At 48.0% G+C, this 17486-nt stretch overlaps 1 protein-coding gene across 2 annotated transcripts in view; it reads right to left on the bottom strand.

Moving 5' to 3' along the window:
• GRIK3 (glutamate ionotropic receptor kainate type subunit 3) overlaps positions 1 to 17486 on the bottom strand; it is an 861495-nt gene that overhangs the window by 496552 nt on the left and 347457 nt on the right. For both annotated transcript variants that reach the window (XM_068269053.1, XM_068269054.1), the window contains exon 4: positions 4823 to 5004. In XM_068269053.1, coding sequence (XP_068125154.1) covers positions 4823 to 5004 — 182 coding nt within the window. The remainder of the gene's footprint in view (positions 1 to 4822; positions 5005 to 17486) is intronic.

Genomic DNA, 17486 nt, shown 5'->3' with positions numbered 1-17486 from the left:
ATACTGAACTAACATTAAACTGGTGACCTCTACAATACCTGACTCAGGCGTCATAAGATGCTTGGGGCCTGAAGCAGAAGAACACCCCTAAAACCAGTGAACCTTTTTTGGACCATGTTCTTTTCTTTAAATGTTTCTTGCTTTCTGTAAGACTGATTTAAGACTTACAGAAAACAAGAAACAATGTTAAGACTGATGGAGTCATCAAGGAGAATACAGGTCTAGGTGGTAAGTGGTTAAAAAAAATCCATCATCATTGGGTATTTTCTTTCCTTCAAAAACACACCAGTAGATACTCCGGGAATTTATCAGACAACTCAGTCAACTAAGCTCTCTTGCTTTTTAATTGTCGCAGGAGGCAAGTGACAAATTCAAGTACTGTTCAAGTAGATAATTAAAGTAAAAAGCAAACACACTTTACTATAAGTCTGTTTGGCCATTATTTTACAACTATAAATAGCTTGTAGGAAAGTCACTTAATGTGCGCAAATGTGAACAATTCTCATAATTTGCTAGAATACCAATGACTGTATATATACCAGTGACTGTATATATATATATATATATATATATATATATATATATATATATATATATATATACCATTTCAATTACTCAAAATATATCATTGGTTACATGACCACATTAAAATGTATAATTTACATCACGCAAAACATTCCTTATGAGACTTAATTGGATTTTCACATGCACATATATATGTAAACAGCGCTTCGCTCTTTGAAAACGATTGATCAATGAGATGTAAATAACTTGGAGTTAATGCAGGATTATGCAAATTTTGTATGCACATTTATGCAACCAAAAATGGATGGAAATGGACTGATAAGGTGGAATTTGACTGGTCCATTTTGAGCTGCTAATTTCTGCATACAAAATGTGCATAATCCTGCATCAACTTGAAATTATTTGCATCCTACTGACCATCCATATTCTTGACCACTATGTTTTCCCTGCACTTCTTTAACTTCCTCTAGTTTAGTTAATTAGATTTCTCTGTCAGGAACCAAACATGCTAGTGTACTTATGCCTGGGTTAAAAATGTTTTAAATAAGGTTTTGACTAATAGTGTGACATACTTGCATTACTATTAGTAAGACATTTAAACCACTTATAAGTACACAATAATACTTTAAAGGACACCTGAAGTGGAGGCTACCATATGTATTTCCTTTTGAACAATGCAAATGCCTGGCTCTGCTGCTGATCCACTGACTCTAATACTTTTAACCATAGCCCATGAACAATCAGAATCAGAATCATTTTATTTCGCCAAGCATGACTGGGTCAAGCCCGGAATTGGGTTTGGCACAATGGAGCGGTACATAGAATAAAGAAGGAAAGACGTTAAAATGACAGTAATACCTCATACTCAAATATGGACATACACAATATGCAATCATACAAACACAATATACAACATACAATCAGCATTGGATATACATATAGCTCAGTGTTCCTCTTTCAAAAACACACTGCTAGAGACTGTCGCTCCTATGCTGGTGGTAAGGCGCTGAAAGAGGGTGGTAGAATATTAAGAGAGTTCAGGAGGCTAACAGCCATCGGGAAGAAAGAGTTCTTGTGTCTGGTGGTCTTGGTGGGGATGGCTCGGAGTCTGCGCCCCAGTGGAAGTGGGGTGAAAAAACAGTGGCCTGGGTGAGAGGGGTCACTTGCGATCCTCAGTGCCCTGGCTCTCAGTCTTGTGTTGTACAGGTGGTCAAGTGGAGGCAGAGGTCTACCGATGATCCTCTCCGCCGACCTAATGATCCTCTATAGTTTGTGCCGGTCGCTGGCGGTGGCTCCCACATACCAGACCAAGATGGCGGAGCAGAGGATCGATTCAATGGTGGCAGTGTAAAAGCATGTTGGAATCTCCTGCGCCATGCCGAACTTCCGAAGTTGGCGGAGGAAGAAGAGTCTCTGCTGGGCTTTCTGTTGGGTTGACATGATGTTGACCCTCCAGCTGAGGTCGCTGGAGATGGTGGTGCCCAGCAGGCGAGCGCAGGGTACTCTGGCCACCTCGGTGCCGTCAATGTAGATGGGGGAGGGGAAGGAGCCGACTTCCTAAAGTCAATTATAAGTTCAACGGTTTTGGCCGTGTTGAGCACCAGGCTGTTCTCCTTGCACCAGTGGCATAGTCTTTCCACCTGTTGCTGGTGCGAATCAGAATTTTCACTGAAGTTTGCCTGGATTAGCTGCATGCTTGTTTCAGGTGTGTGATTCAGGCATTCCTGATGCATGAAAGATAAGCAGGACACCAGGCAACTGGTATTGATTAATATGGCAGCCTCCATATCCCTCTCTCTTCAAGTGTATTTTATGATAACTTAAAGGGTATGTACTAACTGTAATAACATTATCCATAAGTGGAGAAGTCATGTGGCTTCATCCTAGTGCTGCCCAACAGTTAAACATCCTCACCAGATGAAGAACATACAGTGTTGAGATTTGGTAACTCAGATGAGCTTTACGTGTTATGTGAGAGGCACAAGGATCTTCTTTGACAAATCATCTGTGAAAATGATCTTGTATCAAATAGTTTTTCGAAAGTGAAACTTCAGCTACTCTGCATATTATAAGCTATCAGCTAGGATCAATTTTAGAAGGAAAGTGGAAGGGAATGTCTGCTGGTGATCTAGGGAGACAAAATCAGCTTAACCAGTACATGAATGGAATAGGAAAGGGGGCAGAATTACAGTGTCACAATCTATATCAGTGATGGCTAACCTTGGCACTCAAGCTGTGGTGGAACTACAAGTCCCATGAGGCATTGCAATACTCTGATAGCTCTAAGCATAACTCAGGGAGGCAGATGCATGATGGGATTTGTAGTTTTGTCACAGCTTGAGTGCCAAGGTTAGCCATCACTGATCTACACTGATCCACTAGGTGGATGCTAAAATCAGAGTGCTTCACTGTGCAGATTAGTGTTGGGCGAACACCTGGATGTTTGGGTTCGGGCCGAACAGGCCGAACATGGGCCAGATGTTCGCAGTGGCGTAGCTAAGGAGCTCTGGGCCCCGATGCAAGTTTTACAATGGGGCCCCCCAAGCACTCTATACATAATAATTGATACGACGCACCAAAACCTGCCAATGGCAACTAGAGTGTCAGAGGTGCAAGAAGGGGATGGGGAACAGTTTGTTAATGATTACCACTATTCAAAGTATCTATAGAAGTGATTATTATGAGCACAGGACCAATAGAGGGCAAATACTGTAGTTGAGGGAGGGTCCTTCGGGGCCCCTCTGGCCCAAGGGCCCTGATGCGGTCGCTACCACTGCACCCCCTATTGCTACGCCCCTGGATGTTCGGCATGTTCGGCCCGAACCCCGAACTCAATGGAAGTCAATGGGGACCCGAACATGCCGCAATACGGCCCCCCTATGGGGTCGCAGGCATAAGGGGGGAGCATGCCCCGATCGCGGGGGGGGTCGGAAATTCCCCCACCCCCTCCGCTAGCACTCCCCCCTCTGCCCGCTTCCCCATAAAAAAAGTTTGTTGAAAGTTAATAGTACCGGTGGCTGGCTCAGTGGCTGGCTGGCAGTGGTGTGAGTGAGGAGGAGGAGTCCGACTAGGACGCGTTGAGGCCGGGCAGCGGGCGGTTCAGCGGTAGTACCCTTGTGGTACTTCCGCCCTTTCTCTGACCTCACGTCCTCTACGTGATGACGCATACGAGGGTACGCGTGACGCGTACCCTCGTATGCGTCATCACGTAGAGGACGTGAGGTCAGAGAAAGGGCGGAAGTACCACAAGGGTACTACCGCTGAACCGCCCGCTGCCCGGCCTCAACGCGTCCTAGTCGGACTCTTCCTCCTCACTCACACCACTGCCAGCCAGCCACTGCACTGAGCCAGCCACCGGTACTATTAACTTTCAACAAACTTTTTTTATGGGGAACTGGGCAGAGGGGGGAGCGCTAGTGGAGGGGGTGGGGGGAATTTCCGACCCCCCACGATCGGGGCATGCTCCCCCCTTATGCCTGCGACCCCATAGGGGGGCCGTATTCGGGCGAACAGGGCCCTGTTCGGCCGAACAGAGGCCCTGTTCGGCCCTGTTCTTCGGGCATTGAGTAGTTCGGGCAAACCCGAATTAAAAAGGCCGAACACCATCAGGTGTTCGGCCGAACTCGAACATCACCCGAACAGGGTGATGTTCTGCAGAACCCGAACAGTGGCGAACACTGTTCGCCCAACACTAGTGCAGATGTGCCCTGAAGAATAACAGGTCCCCCGTCCCTCACAGTGTCAAAGATCTTCAGCAGTGGGTGAGGCTTATACTACTGAACTTACAAAAAGGAGGCAAACTGATGGCCAAAAAGGCTAAAATAAATCAACAAGACATATTTTTACTATGTGGTGGCCTGACAATCCCTGGACAGGTAGGCTGCTACACTTGCATCCCTTTCAGTTCATCACTTAATTATTCATATGTATTGAAGAGTGCATTTAAAAGTATAGTTAACAAATGGCAACTTGAAAAGAAGCAATGTTCAGACAGGTAAAAAAAGAAAAACGAAAAAGGGGAAAAAAAAACAATTATAGTTGCAAAGCAAAATAATTACTGAACTCTCTGCCTTGTATATTGATTTAACATACACTGGGTAACAGGAAGGACAGAGATTAACACTTGCTAATGAATTTTACTGAACATATGGAGAGATGTGATGAATCCCACTGGGACATTGGTTTTAAAATGAATAAGTAGGAGAGCTATCTGAGAGTAAATCAAAGCACTAGTACCTTAATTGTACAGTCAGACTTAAATGAATGTGCTGAATACAAAACAATGCTGGCTACCCACCTGCCGGAGTATATGAGCTGCCATTACGTGGGTGCAATCAAAGATTATACGGAACTCCCTTCCTCTCTTCATCTCTTTCAAGAGTGGTCTAGCATCTTCAGACTCTGGTGGAAGCTGGCGAATTTTTAATCGAATATTGTATCTCGCAGGTGCCATGATAAGCTCTTGCAGTCGGATAAGACCTGTATCAAGAGAATGGTAGCGTATTCGTTTTATTAAAGAAAGAAGAGCAAAGGCATTCAAAACACACAATAGTCTATGGCAATCAGATTTCAGTTATGTTGCTTATACACATTTTATTTAGTATTCATGTAGAGTTGACATCTTCTGAAGTACTTTATAGAATCAAGTCACTAATGGTCCCTCAGAGGAGTTTGATATCTAATACCTACCAAAATCACATGTCCCTTTCTTAAGTATTTTTTTTAGGGTAAGCCAATTGACTTATCTGTATGTTTTTTGTTTTTTTTAATGCGGGATGACCAACACACAATCATGGGGAGAACATACAAATTCCATGCAGATAGCATCCTTGCCTAGATTGGAACAGGTGAGTGTGCTTTCCACTAGTGGTGCTCAGCAGAGCTCGAATATTCGAGTAGCTTGAATATTCGAGCTCTTTTCCAGCTATTCGAGCTCGGTATTCGAGCTCCGAATAGCTGTAGCTATTCGAATGGGCTATTCGCGTACACTCGAACAGCCCATTCACTATTCGAGCTATTCGAGCAAACGGCGCTATTCGAGCTCGGTACCGAGCTCGAATAGCGTCATAGCCCAGATTGATGTCCTTAGAGCCAATCAGAGGGCTCCCAGGCCCTCTGACGGCAGCCAATCACAGAGGGGGACCCTGGCCAGCCCCTACCCTATAAATAGCGGCCGCCATGTTACGTTTCTCCGTCCTTGCCTGAGACTTGCATAGAGAGAGAGTTGCTCCTTTGTGCTTTGGCTTAGCAAGAGCTTTATTGTGGTCATTTACCTAGCGTTTTTGCTCACATACACCTCCTATACACACCTATATTGTTGTTAGTTAGTTAGACATTGTATTTTAGTTAGTAGCTTTTGTGTTACATAGAGACAGGCCAGCTGCTGCAGGCTTACAGCTTTAGGCCTCAGGGCCTTGCCTGTGTGGGCAGCTGTCCTCCTGTCCTCTGTTTATTTCTCTCTATTCTATACCAGTATTTCTGCTGTCCTTTACTACTGATTGTATTAGTATTGTAGTTATATACTGTAACTGTACTAGGACACTCACTGTCACTGTTCATAGGCTACTAGCTGCTCCTGCGTGTGTGCACTCACTGTCTGTGTACACACTACACACACTCTATTTCCTTCTGATAACTGATTGATTATTGTAATTGAATATTGTAATTAGTTAGTTGTACTCACTGTTACTACTTACTGTACTAGGAGTCTAGGACACTCAGTCACTGTTCATAGGCTACTAGCTCCTGCGTGTGTGCACTCACTGTCTGTGTACACACTACACACACTCTATTTCCTTCTGATAACTGATTGATTATTGTAATTAGTTAGTTGTACTTACTGTTACTACTTACTGTACTAGGAGTCTAGGACACTCAGTCACTGTTCATAGGCTACTAGCTCCTGCGTGTGTGCACTCACTGTCTGTGTACACACACTACACACACTCTATTTCCTTCTGATAACTGATTGCTTATTGTAATTAGTTAGTTGTACTTACTGTTACTACTTACTCTTACTGTACTAGGAGTCTAGGACACTCAGTCACTGTTCATAGGCTACTAGCTCCTGCGTGTGTGCACTCACTGTATGTGTACACACACTACACACACTCTATTTTCTTCTGATAACTGATTGCTTATTGTAATTAGTTAGTTGTACTTACTGTTACTACTTACTCCTACTGTACTAGGAGTCTAGGACACTCAGTCACTGTTCATAGGCTACTAGCTCCTGCGTGTGTGCACTCACTGTCTGTGTACACACACTACACACACTCTATTTCCTTCTGATAACTGATTGCTTATTGTAATTAGTTAGTTGTACTTACTGTTACTACTTACTCTTACTGTACTAGGAGTCTAGGACACTCAGTCACTGTTCATAGGCTACTAGCTCCTGCGTGTGTGCACTCACTGTCTGTGTACACACACTACACACACTCTATTTCCTTCTGATAACTGATTGCTTATTGTAATAAGTTAGTTGTACTTACTGTTACTACTTACTCTTACTGTACTAGGAGTCTAGGACACTCAGTCACTGTTCATAGGCTACTAGCTCCTGCGTGTGTGCACTCACTGTCTGTGTACACACACTACACACACTCTATTTCCTTCTGATAACTGATTGATTATTGTAATAAGTTAGTTGTACTTACTGTTACTACTTACTCTTACTGTACTAGGAGTCTAGGACACTCAGTCACTGTTCATAGGCTACTAGCTCCTGCGTGTGTGCACTCACTGTCTGTGTACACACTACACACACTCTATTTCCTTCTGATAACTGATTGATTATTGTAATTAGTTAGTTGTACTTACTGTTACTACTTACTGTACTAGGAGTCTAGGACACTCAGTCACTGTTCATAGGCTACTAGCTCCTGCGTGTGTGCACTCACTGTCTGTGTACACACACTACACACACTCTATTTCCTTCTGATAACTGATTGCTTATTGTAATTAGTTAGTTGTACTTACTGTTACTACTTACTCTTACTGTACTAGGAGTCTAGGACACTCAGTCACTGTTCATAGGCTACTAGCTCCTGCGTGTGTGCACTCACTGTCTGTGTACACACACTACACACACTCTATTTCCTTCTGATAACTGATTGCTTATTGTAATTAGTTAGTTGTACTTACTGTTACTACTTACTCTTACTGTACTAGGAGTCTAGGACACTCAGTCACTGTTCATAGGCTACTAGCTCCTGCGTGTGTGCACTCACTGTCTGTGTACACACACTACACACACTCTATTTCCTTCTGATAACTGATTGCTTATTGTAATTAGTTAGTTGTACTTACTGTTACTACTTACTCTTACTGTACTAGGAGTCTAGGACACTCAGTCACTGTTCATAGGCTACTAGCTCCTGCGTGTGTGCACTCACTGTCTGTGTACACACACTACACACACTCTATTTCCTTCTGATAACTGATAGCTTATTGTAATTAGTTAGTTGTACTTACTGTTACTACTTACTCTTACTGTACTAGGAGTCTAGGACACTCAGTCACTGTTCATAGGCTACTAGCTCCTGCGTGTGTGCACTCACTGTCTGTGTACACACACTACACACACTCTATTTCCTTCTGATAACTGATTGCTTATTGTAATTAGTTAGTTGTACTTACTGACTGTTACTACTTACTTACTTACTGTACTAGGGACACTCACTCAGTCACTGTTCATAGGCTAGCTCCTGCGCGTGTTTGCGCGTGCGTGCACTCACTGTCTGTAGTGTACACACACTAAATTTACTTGTGATTACTACTGATTATTGTAACTGCTAGTTGTACTTCCTGACTGTTACTACTTACTTACTGTACTAGGGACACTCACTCAGTCACCTCACCCACCAACCCACTCCATTAAAGTACCCCACTTTTCACCCGCCCTTTTAAAAAACTTTTGTCTATACGCCCAAAACATTGAAGATGTCTGGAAGTGGCAGCCAGCGCGGTTTGGGCAAGGGGAAGGGCAGCAAGGGAATCAGGAGGAGAGGGAGCAGCATTGTGGCAAGCAGCGGGCGCGGGCGCGCCACCATGCACAGTTCCGCAGCAGCAGCAGCAGCGTCAGTGGCTAACATTCCTCCCATAGCCACTGACCGTGGACACCTTGGGCGCCGCCCAGCAGGAGCATCTGCAACTCACGCTGCAGAGACACAGCAGCAGCAGCGTGTAGCACCTGCTCCGATTTTCCTCCAGCCGGGTCGGAAACGTCCCATTGAGGAAAAGCATGCAGACACTGTGGTGCAACTGATGACGGAGGATGAGCAGCCCGCCATCAGCTCTGCATCCGAGGCCTCCACCCTCACCACCACCCCTGTTCGCAGCAGCCGCCCAGCAGGGCCTGGGGAGGAGGCCAGTTCACCGTCAGTTGGCGACCTGTCATTCAGCAGTCTTTTGACCCCAGGCATCATGAGTCAATTGTCTGCTGTTGTTGGCGATTTTGAGGAGGAGATGCTGATGGGCACTTTTGGGGGATGAGGGATTGGACAGCAAGACTGTGGTGACAGTCAAGCAGCCCATCCATGCATCAGGAGAGGAGTTTGGGGGGTCCTCATCCCAGCAGGACATGTTTCAGGAGGGGGAGGATGATGATGACCCGGTGACAGACAGAGACTGGGTGCCACCACCTCCAGGGGATGTCGTCCTCAGCAGCTCTGAGGAGGAGGAGGAGGATGCTCTTGTGGGCCTTGCAAGGAGGCGCATCATTGCAAGCATTGGCAGCAGCAGTAGGCAGGTCCCACAGCCTGCTGGTGTCTCAGGCTCAGCAGCAGCAGCAGCAGCATCTGCCAGTACCACCACCAGCCGCACCCAAGCCCCCCAAGCCCCCCCCCAACCACCACAGGGAGACAGGCAGCAGCGCTTCCATGCCGTAGGGGGATGTTTCTGTCACCAATCTGGCGATATTTCACCATGCCCACTGTGTACAGCAAGTACGCCACTTGCAACCACTGTCAGCGGAAGTTGAGCAGAGGTGCAGACCCCTTAAAGTTCTGCACCAGCTCGCTCATCAACCACCTTGCTGCGAAACATTTCCATCAGCATCAGGAGTTCCAGAGGCTGAAGGCATCTGGTGCTGGCAGTGGCACCACACCCATCACTGCACAGCCTTCAGCAGCAGCAGCAACAGCAGCCACCCGCCCTCCTGCTCCTCCAGCAGCACCAGCAGGAGTGCGGAAACGCACTGCTCCTCCCCCCTCTGCAACTCCTGCCGCCGACACTGAAGCCTGTTCTGGCAGCCAGTCCTCAGTGGCCTCCTCCGCTGTGTCTGCTGATTCCCGTGCCAGCAAAAGGCCACGCCAGAGCCTTTTGAGCGAGTCCTTCCAGGGGGTGGTTAGGGCTCTGCCTCCCAGCAGCCGTCGCGTGCGGCAGCTGAACGGCTTGCTGGCACGGGCCATGTGCTCCCAACTCCTGCCGTACACGCTCGTGCAGGAGGGGAGCGACATTCGTGCGCTGCTTTCTTGCGCAGCCCCAGACTGGCAGCTCCCCAGCAGACACTTTTTCTCCCGCAAGGCCATTCCTGCACTGCACCGCTTTGTGATGGCCAATGTGGAGCGAGGGCTGGAGCACGCGGTTGGTGAAAGGGTCCACGTCACCATGGACTCCTGGAGCAGCCGCTTCGGGACAGGCCGCTACCTGTCCTTTACTGTCCACTGGGTCAGCTTGGTGGAAGGGGGTGAGGATGGGAGAGCAGCAGCGGGCACAGCAGCAGCAGCAACACAGTGGGTGGTGCCACCCCGCAGGGTCAGGGGAACTGCAGCAGGTTCCTCCGATCCTCTGCCATCCTCCGGCACACCTGGCCAAACCCCCCGCCTCAGCAGCAGCGTGAAGGCCCGCCACTGCCAAGCGCTGCTGCACTTGGTCAGCCTTGGGAAGACCAAGCTGACGGCAACCCATGTGTTGGCCAAACTCCAGGAGCAGGAGAGGATTTGGCTGACCCCCAGAGGCCTCAGAGTCGGAGAGGTGGTGGCCGACAATGGGGCCAATCTGGTTGCCGCAATAGACAGGGGAAACCTGACCCACATCCCCTGTCTTGCCCACGTGCTGAACCTGGTGGTGCAGAAGTTCTTGCGCACCTACCAGGGGATGGGCGAACTGCTGGAAACGGCAAGGAACGTTGTGCGTCACTTCCGGCGCTCAGCTGCAGCCTGTGCGAGCCTGGAAGACGTGCAAAAGGAGCTGGATCTGCCACGCCATCGGCTGATCCTTGACGTTCCGACTCGCTGGAACTCCACCCTGGCGATGTTGGAGCGTCTGGTTGAACAGAAGCGCGCTGTCAAACAGTACCTTGCCCTGGCCACTGTTTCCGCCGCTCAGAGAAGGGACAAGACCAGCAACATCCCGTCCATCGTCCCCGATGATGACTGGAGGCACATGCAGCAGGTGTGCTTAGTGCTGGCTCCCTTTCTGCAGGCCACTAACATGGTGAGCAGGGACCATGCTATGGTCTGCGAGTGGGTGCCCCTGGTTTGTCTGCTGAACAGGGCCCTCGATGCTTTGCTGGAACAGGGAGCGGCAGCCTTGGACCAGCAGGAGCGGCAAGCAGCTGCACAGTCCACCTCTGAGGGGGAGGAGGAGGAGGACTTGGTGGAGGTCCCTGACCTTGCTGCTGATGAGGGGGAGCAGCACAGTGCAGCTGAGTTGGTGCGGGGGTGGAGAGAGGATGAGGCTGACGAGGCAGAGGAGGAGGATGAGGACAGCAGCACTGCCGTCGATGTGCCAGCAGACGTGGCCCGCCTCTTCCCAATGGCAGCGCACATGCTGACGTGCCTGCGCAGAGACCCCAGGGTGATCCAGATGAAGCAGAGGGAGGACATCTGGATCAGCATGATGTTGGACCCACGCCTCAAGGGGAAGTTGAGCCAGTTCCTGCCGCCTGCAGGAGGAGACCCAGCGCAACAAATAAGGAGCTTGCAGCAGGCCCTTGTTGAGCGCTTGGAGGAAGCCTTCCCCCAGCCTTCCACCCCCACTGTCCAGCAGCCAGCACAGAGGCAGCAGCAGGTGCCTGCATCCAGCAGCAAGCGCCCCACAGACCTGCTGTCTCTCAGCCACGAGCTCTACAGGACTGTAGAGGCTCCGGCAGCAGTGACTAGAGAGGAGGTGCATGCAGCAGCATCCTCCACCGGTCACAGCCAGCGCCTGACCCGCATGGTGGCTGACTACATGGGGTCCTACAGCGGGCTTGACAGCGATGCCCCTGTTGATCCCATGGAGTATTGGGTCAAGCGCCTGGAGATCTGGAGCGAGCTGGCGCAGTACGCCCTGGAAGTGCTGTCCTGCCCCCCTTCCAGCGTGCTGTCCGAGCGCTGCTTCAGTGCAGCTGGTGGTGTGGTCACCGAGAAATGCTCACGTCTGTCTCACAAGTCTGTGGACAGACTGACGTTTCTCAAGATGAACCAGGCGTGGGTGGAAGGCGAGTTCCTGGCCCCTGTTGTCGGCGAGAGGGGGACATGAACTGGCTAAGAACCATCGTTAATGTGCCATACCACCCTTTACCACCTCCTGGCTCCTGCTCACTAAGCCAGCCTGGTTCACTTTGACTATTACGTCGCCTGCAGCCACACATTTTACACCTACAGTGGGCTGCTGTGTACTCCCCTTCTGCTGTCTGTCTGTGTTTCCCACTGCCAGGGTACACAGATTTACCTTCTGCTGCCACTCTGCCACCAGCTATTACGTCAAACAATAGCTATATATCTGTGTAATTTGTTTTACAAACAAAACCAAAAAACCATAAAAAAAAAAAAAAAGTTTAATTTCTCTGAGGTGCCCGGGTTGAAAACTGTGTTGTCCCAGTTGTGTATTGGACACGATGTGGGCTGCACGACCGCTGTCTGGGACCTCCTGTTGTGTTCATTTATGGCCTGGTATCACCGCTAGGTACCAGGGCTATTATGTCACGCTGCCTGCCTGCTGCCACACTCACACTACTCCTCCATTCCTCCTGCTGATGCTGCTGTCTGTCTGTGTTTCCCAACGCCAGGGTACACAGATTTACCTTCTGCTGCCACTCTGCCACTAGTGTTGGGCGAACACCTGGATGTTCGGGTTCGGGCCGAACAGGCCGAACATGGGCCAGATGTTCGGCATGTTCGGCCCGAACGCCGAACTCAATGGGAGTCAATGGGACCCCCGAACATGCCCATTTTGGGGGCCCTATGGGGTCGCAGGCATAAGGGGGGAGCATGCCCCGGTCGCGGGGGGGGTCGGAAATTCCCCCCACCCCCTCCGCTAGCGCTCCCCCCTCTGCCCGCTTCCCCATACAAAAAGTTTAAATCAAGTTCAATAGTACCTGGGCTGGTGGCATTGGCTGGCAGTGGAGTGAGGAGGAGGAGGAGTCCGAATAGCAGAGTGACGTTGAGGCCGGGCAGCGGGCGGTTCAGCGCTAGTACCCTTGTGGTACTTCCACCCTTTCTCTGACCTCACGTCCTCTGCGTGATGACGCATACGAGGGTACGCGTGATGCGTACCCTCGTATGCAGAGGACGTGAGGTCAGAGAAAGGGCGGAAGTACCACAAGGGTACTAGCGCTGAACCGCCCGCTGCCCGGCCTCAACGTCACTCTGCTACTCGGACTCCTCCTCCTCCTCACTCCACTGCCAGCCAATGCCACCAGCCCAGGTACACTACTATTGAACTTGATTTAAACTTTTTTTATGGGGAAGCGGGCAGAGGGGGGAGCGCTAGCGGAGGGGGTGGGGGGAATTTCCGACCCCCCCCGCGATCGGGGCATGCTCCCCCCTTATGCCTGCGACCCCATAGGGGGGCCGTATTGCGGCCTGTTCGGCCGAACAGGGCCCTGTTCGCCCGAACAGGGGCCCTGTTCGGCCCTGTTCGGGGGCATACAGAAGTTCGGGGCGAACCCGAACTTAAAAGGCCGAACACCATCAGGTGTTCGGCCGAACTCGAACATCACCCGAACAGGGTGATGTTCTGCAGAACCCGAACAGTGGCGAACACTGTTCGCCCAACACTATCTGCCACCAGCTATTACGTCAAAAAATAGCTATATCTGTGTAATTGGTTGTAAAACCAAAACTACAAAACCATAAAAAAAAAAAAAAGGTTTAATTTTTCTGAGGTGCCCGGGTTGAAAACTGTGTTGTCCCAGTTGTGTATTGGACACAATGTGGGCTACACGACCGCTGTCTGGGACCTCCTGCCTGCTGTGTTTATTTACAGCCCTGGTATCACCGCTAGGTACCAGGGCTATTATGTCACGCTGCCTGCCTGCTGCCACACTCACACTACTCCTCCATTCCTCCTGCTGATGCTGCTGTCTGTCTGTGTTTCCCAACGCCAGGGTACACAGATTTACCTTCTGCTGCCACTCTGCCACCAGCTATTACGTCAAAAAATAGCTATATCTGTGTAATTGGTTGTAAAACCAAAACTACAAAACCATTAAAAAAAAAAAAAAGGTTTAATTTTTCTGAGGTGCCCGGGTTGAAAACTGTGTTGTCCCAGTTGTGTATTGGACACAATGTGGGCTACACGACCGCTGTCTGGGACCTCCTGCCTGCTGTGTTTATTTACAGCCCTGGTATCACCGCTAGGTACCAGGGCTATTATGTCACGCTGCCTGCCTGCTGCCACACTCACACTACTCCTCCATTCCTCCTGCTGATGCTGCTGTCTGTCTGTGTTTCCCAACGCCAGGGTACACAGATTTACCTTCTGCTGCCACTCTGCCACCAGCTATTACGTCAAAAAATAGCTATATCTGTGTAATTGGTTGTAAAACCAAAACTACAAAACCATAAAAAAAAAAAAAAGGTTTAATTTTTCTGAGGTGCCCGGGTTGAAAACTGTGTTGTCCCAGTTGTGTATTGGACACAATGTGGGCTACACGACCGCTGTCTGGGACCTCCTGCCTGCTGTGTTTATTTACAGCCCTGGTATCACCGCTAGGTACCAGGGCTATTATGTCACGCTGCCTGCCTGCTGTCACACTCACACTACTCCTCCATTCCTCCTGCTGATGCTGCTGTCTGTCTGTGTTTCCCAACGCCAGGGTACACAGATTTACCTTCTGCTGCCACTCTGCCACCAGCTATTACGTCAAAAAATAGCTATATCTGTGTAATTGGTTGTAAAACCAAAACTACAAAACCATAAAAAAAAAAAAAGGTTTAATTTTTCTGAGGTGCCCGGGTTGAAAACTGTGTTGTCCCAGTTGTGTATTGGACACAATGTGGGCTACACGACCGCTGTCTGGGACCTCCTGCCTGCTGTGTTTATTTACAGCCCTGGTATCACCGCTAGGTACCAGGGCTATTATGTCACGCTGCCTGCCTGCTGCCACACTCACACTACTCCTCCATTCCTCCTGCTGATGCTGCTGTCTGTCTGTGTTTCCCAACGCCAGGGTACACAGATTTACCTTCTGCTGCCACTCTGCCACCAGCTATTACGTCAAAAAATAGCTATATCTGTGTAATTGGTTGTAAAACCAAAACTACAAAACCATAAAAAAAAAAAAAAAAAAAGGTTTAATTTTTCTGAGGTGCCCGGGTTGAAAACTGTGTTGTCCCAGTTGTGTATTGGACACAATGTGGGCTACACGACCGCTGTCTGGGACCTCCTGCCTGCTGTGTTTATTTACAGCCCTGGTATCACCGCTAGGTACCAGGGCTATTATGTCACGCTGCCTGCCTGCTGCCACACTCACACTACTCCTCCATTCCTCCTGCTGATGCTGCTGTCTGTCTGTGTTTCCCACTGCCAGGGTACACAGAATTAGCTTCTGCTGCCACTCTGCCACCAGCTATTACGTCAAACAATAGCTGCTCACATTACTCCTCCATTCCTCCTGCTGCTGCTGCTGTCTGTCTGTCTGTGTTTCCCAACGCCAGGGTACACAGATTTACCTTCTGCTGCCACTCTGCCACCAGCTATTATGTCAAAAAATAGCTATATCTGTCTGTGTAATTTGTTGTAAAAACAAAACTACAAAACCATAAAAAAAAAAAAAAAGGTTTAATTTTTCTGAGGTGCCCGGGTTGAAAACTGTGTTGTCCCAGTTGTGTATTGGACACAATGTGGGCTGCACGACCGCTGTCTGGGACCTCCTGCCTGCTGTGTTTTTTTACAGCCCTGGTATCACCGCTAGGTACCAGGGCTATTATGTCACGCTGCCTGCCTCATTGACTGCCTGCTGCCACACACTCATCCTCCTCCTCCTGCTGCTGAATTTACCTCCTGCTGTCTGTGTGTTTCCACTGCCAGGGAGCACATACAATGGCACTTCCAACATGCGTGCGCCACCAGCTATTTGTTACGCTCAAAAATAGCTGCATTTCTTTAAAAAAAAAATTTGAAAAGAGAAATAAGTGAAGAAGACGATATAGAAGAAGATGAAGAAGATGAAGAAGAAGAAGATGAAGAAGAAGATGAAGAAGATGAAGAAGAAGAAGAAGATGAAGAAGATGAAGATGAAGAAGATGAAGAAGATGAAGAAGAAGAAGATGAAGATGATGAAGAAGAAGAAGATGAAGAAGAAGATGAAGATGATGAAGAAGAAGAAGATGAAGAAGATGAAGAAGATGAAGATGAAGAAGATGAAGAAGATGAAGAAGAAGAAGATGATGAAGAAGAAGAAGAAGATGAAGAAGAAGATGAAGAAGATGAAGAAGAAGAAGAAGATGAAGAAGATGAAGATGAAGAAGAAGAAGAAGATGAAGAAGATGAAGAAGATGAAGAAGAAGATGAAGAAGATGAAGAAGAAGATGAAGAAGAAGATGAAGAAGATGAAGAAAAAGAAGATGAAGAAGAAGAAGATGATGATGAAGAAGATGAAGAAGAAGAAGAAGAAGACAATATAAAAGAAGAAGAAGATATAGAAGAAGATATAGAAGAAGAAGATATAGAAGAAGAAGATATAGAAGAAGAAGAAGAAGAAGATATAGAAGATAAAGAAGAAGAAGAAGTATATACAGTTCTGAACAAATTTCTGGACACAACTTCTCTTTTCAACTTTTTTTTTAAAGGAACATCCCCACATAATCACTTGCTGTTGTTACTTGGAAAAAAAGAGGTTTCTTGCATCATTCACCCTCAAAACAAGTGTTGGAAGCTATTTAAGGCCATTTCGAATAGTCAGCTCGAATAATGAGCTCGAATACCGACTCAAATAGTGAGCTCGAATTCCGAGGTCGAATCGAATAGTAAAAATTATTCGACTCAAATATTCGACTGATCTCGAATAATTTACTATTCGAATTCGACCTAACTCGAATTTTGAAAAGGGGTATTTGAGCACCACTGCTTTCCACTACTCCACAATGCCGCTCAACAAGCAGCCTAAAGCTGGTGTATAGCAGCCAGGACCACACAGCAGATTTTTTTTTTCAAGTTTAGATAGCCATGGATCTAAAACATACCATCTAAAAGCTTAGTGCTCTGTTGCTACCATTTTTTGTGCAAAGTGAGGCTTCTACAGCTAAATATCAGATTTAAAATTGTAATCGCATGACCAGAATGAGTGTAGCTGCGGCAAAATGCTTTAGTGTTAATGGAAGGGGGTTTTACTGCTGTGTGAGTTTTATCACCCTACTGAACTCTTTCCATGGGATGTAAACAAAGACTGAGCTTATTCACAGCGGGATGTTCTGTTGTAATGCGACATTAAAGTCGCAAAGCAGCATTACAACGCAATGCAAAAAAAAGGTGGTAACACACATTAACAATGCGTTGTTGTCGCATACAGTAGGTACAGTAAAGCATGCAGGCAATAAAAAGTATGCTTTCCTGTACCTTGTAACGTGTGTGTTTAAAGGTCAGGTAATGCACTGCAGCAGTGCATTACCATATCGCTACACATTACAATGCGGCGCTAGCATCGCACTTTGAACGTCCCATAGGATTAGCATTGCAGTGCAGTAAGCTGCGTTATAAGAGTTTATAATGCAGCTCCACAATGTCCCACTGTGAATGTAGCCTGAATC

The sequence above is a fragment of the Hyperolius riggenbachi genome, chromosome 2 (assembly GCF_040937935.1).
Source record: "Hyperolius riggenbachi isolate aHypRig1 chromosome 2, aHypRig1.pri, whole genome shotgun sequence".
Taxonomy (NCBI): domain Eukaryota; kingdom Metazoa; phylum Chordata; class Amphibia; order Anura; family Hyperoliidae; genus Hyperolius; species Hyperolius riggenbachi.
Note: the sequence above shows the minus strand (reverse complement) of the source record. Positions and strands in the feature narration are given on the sequence as shown.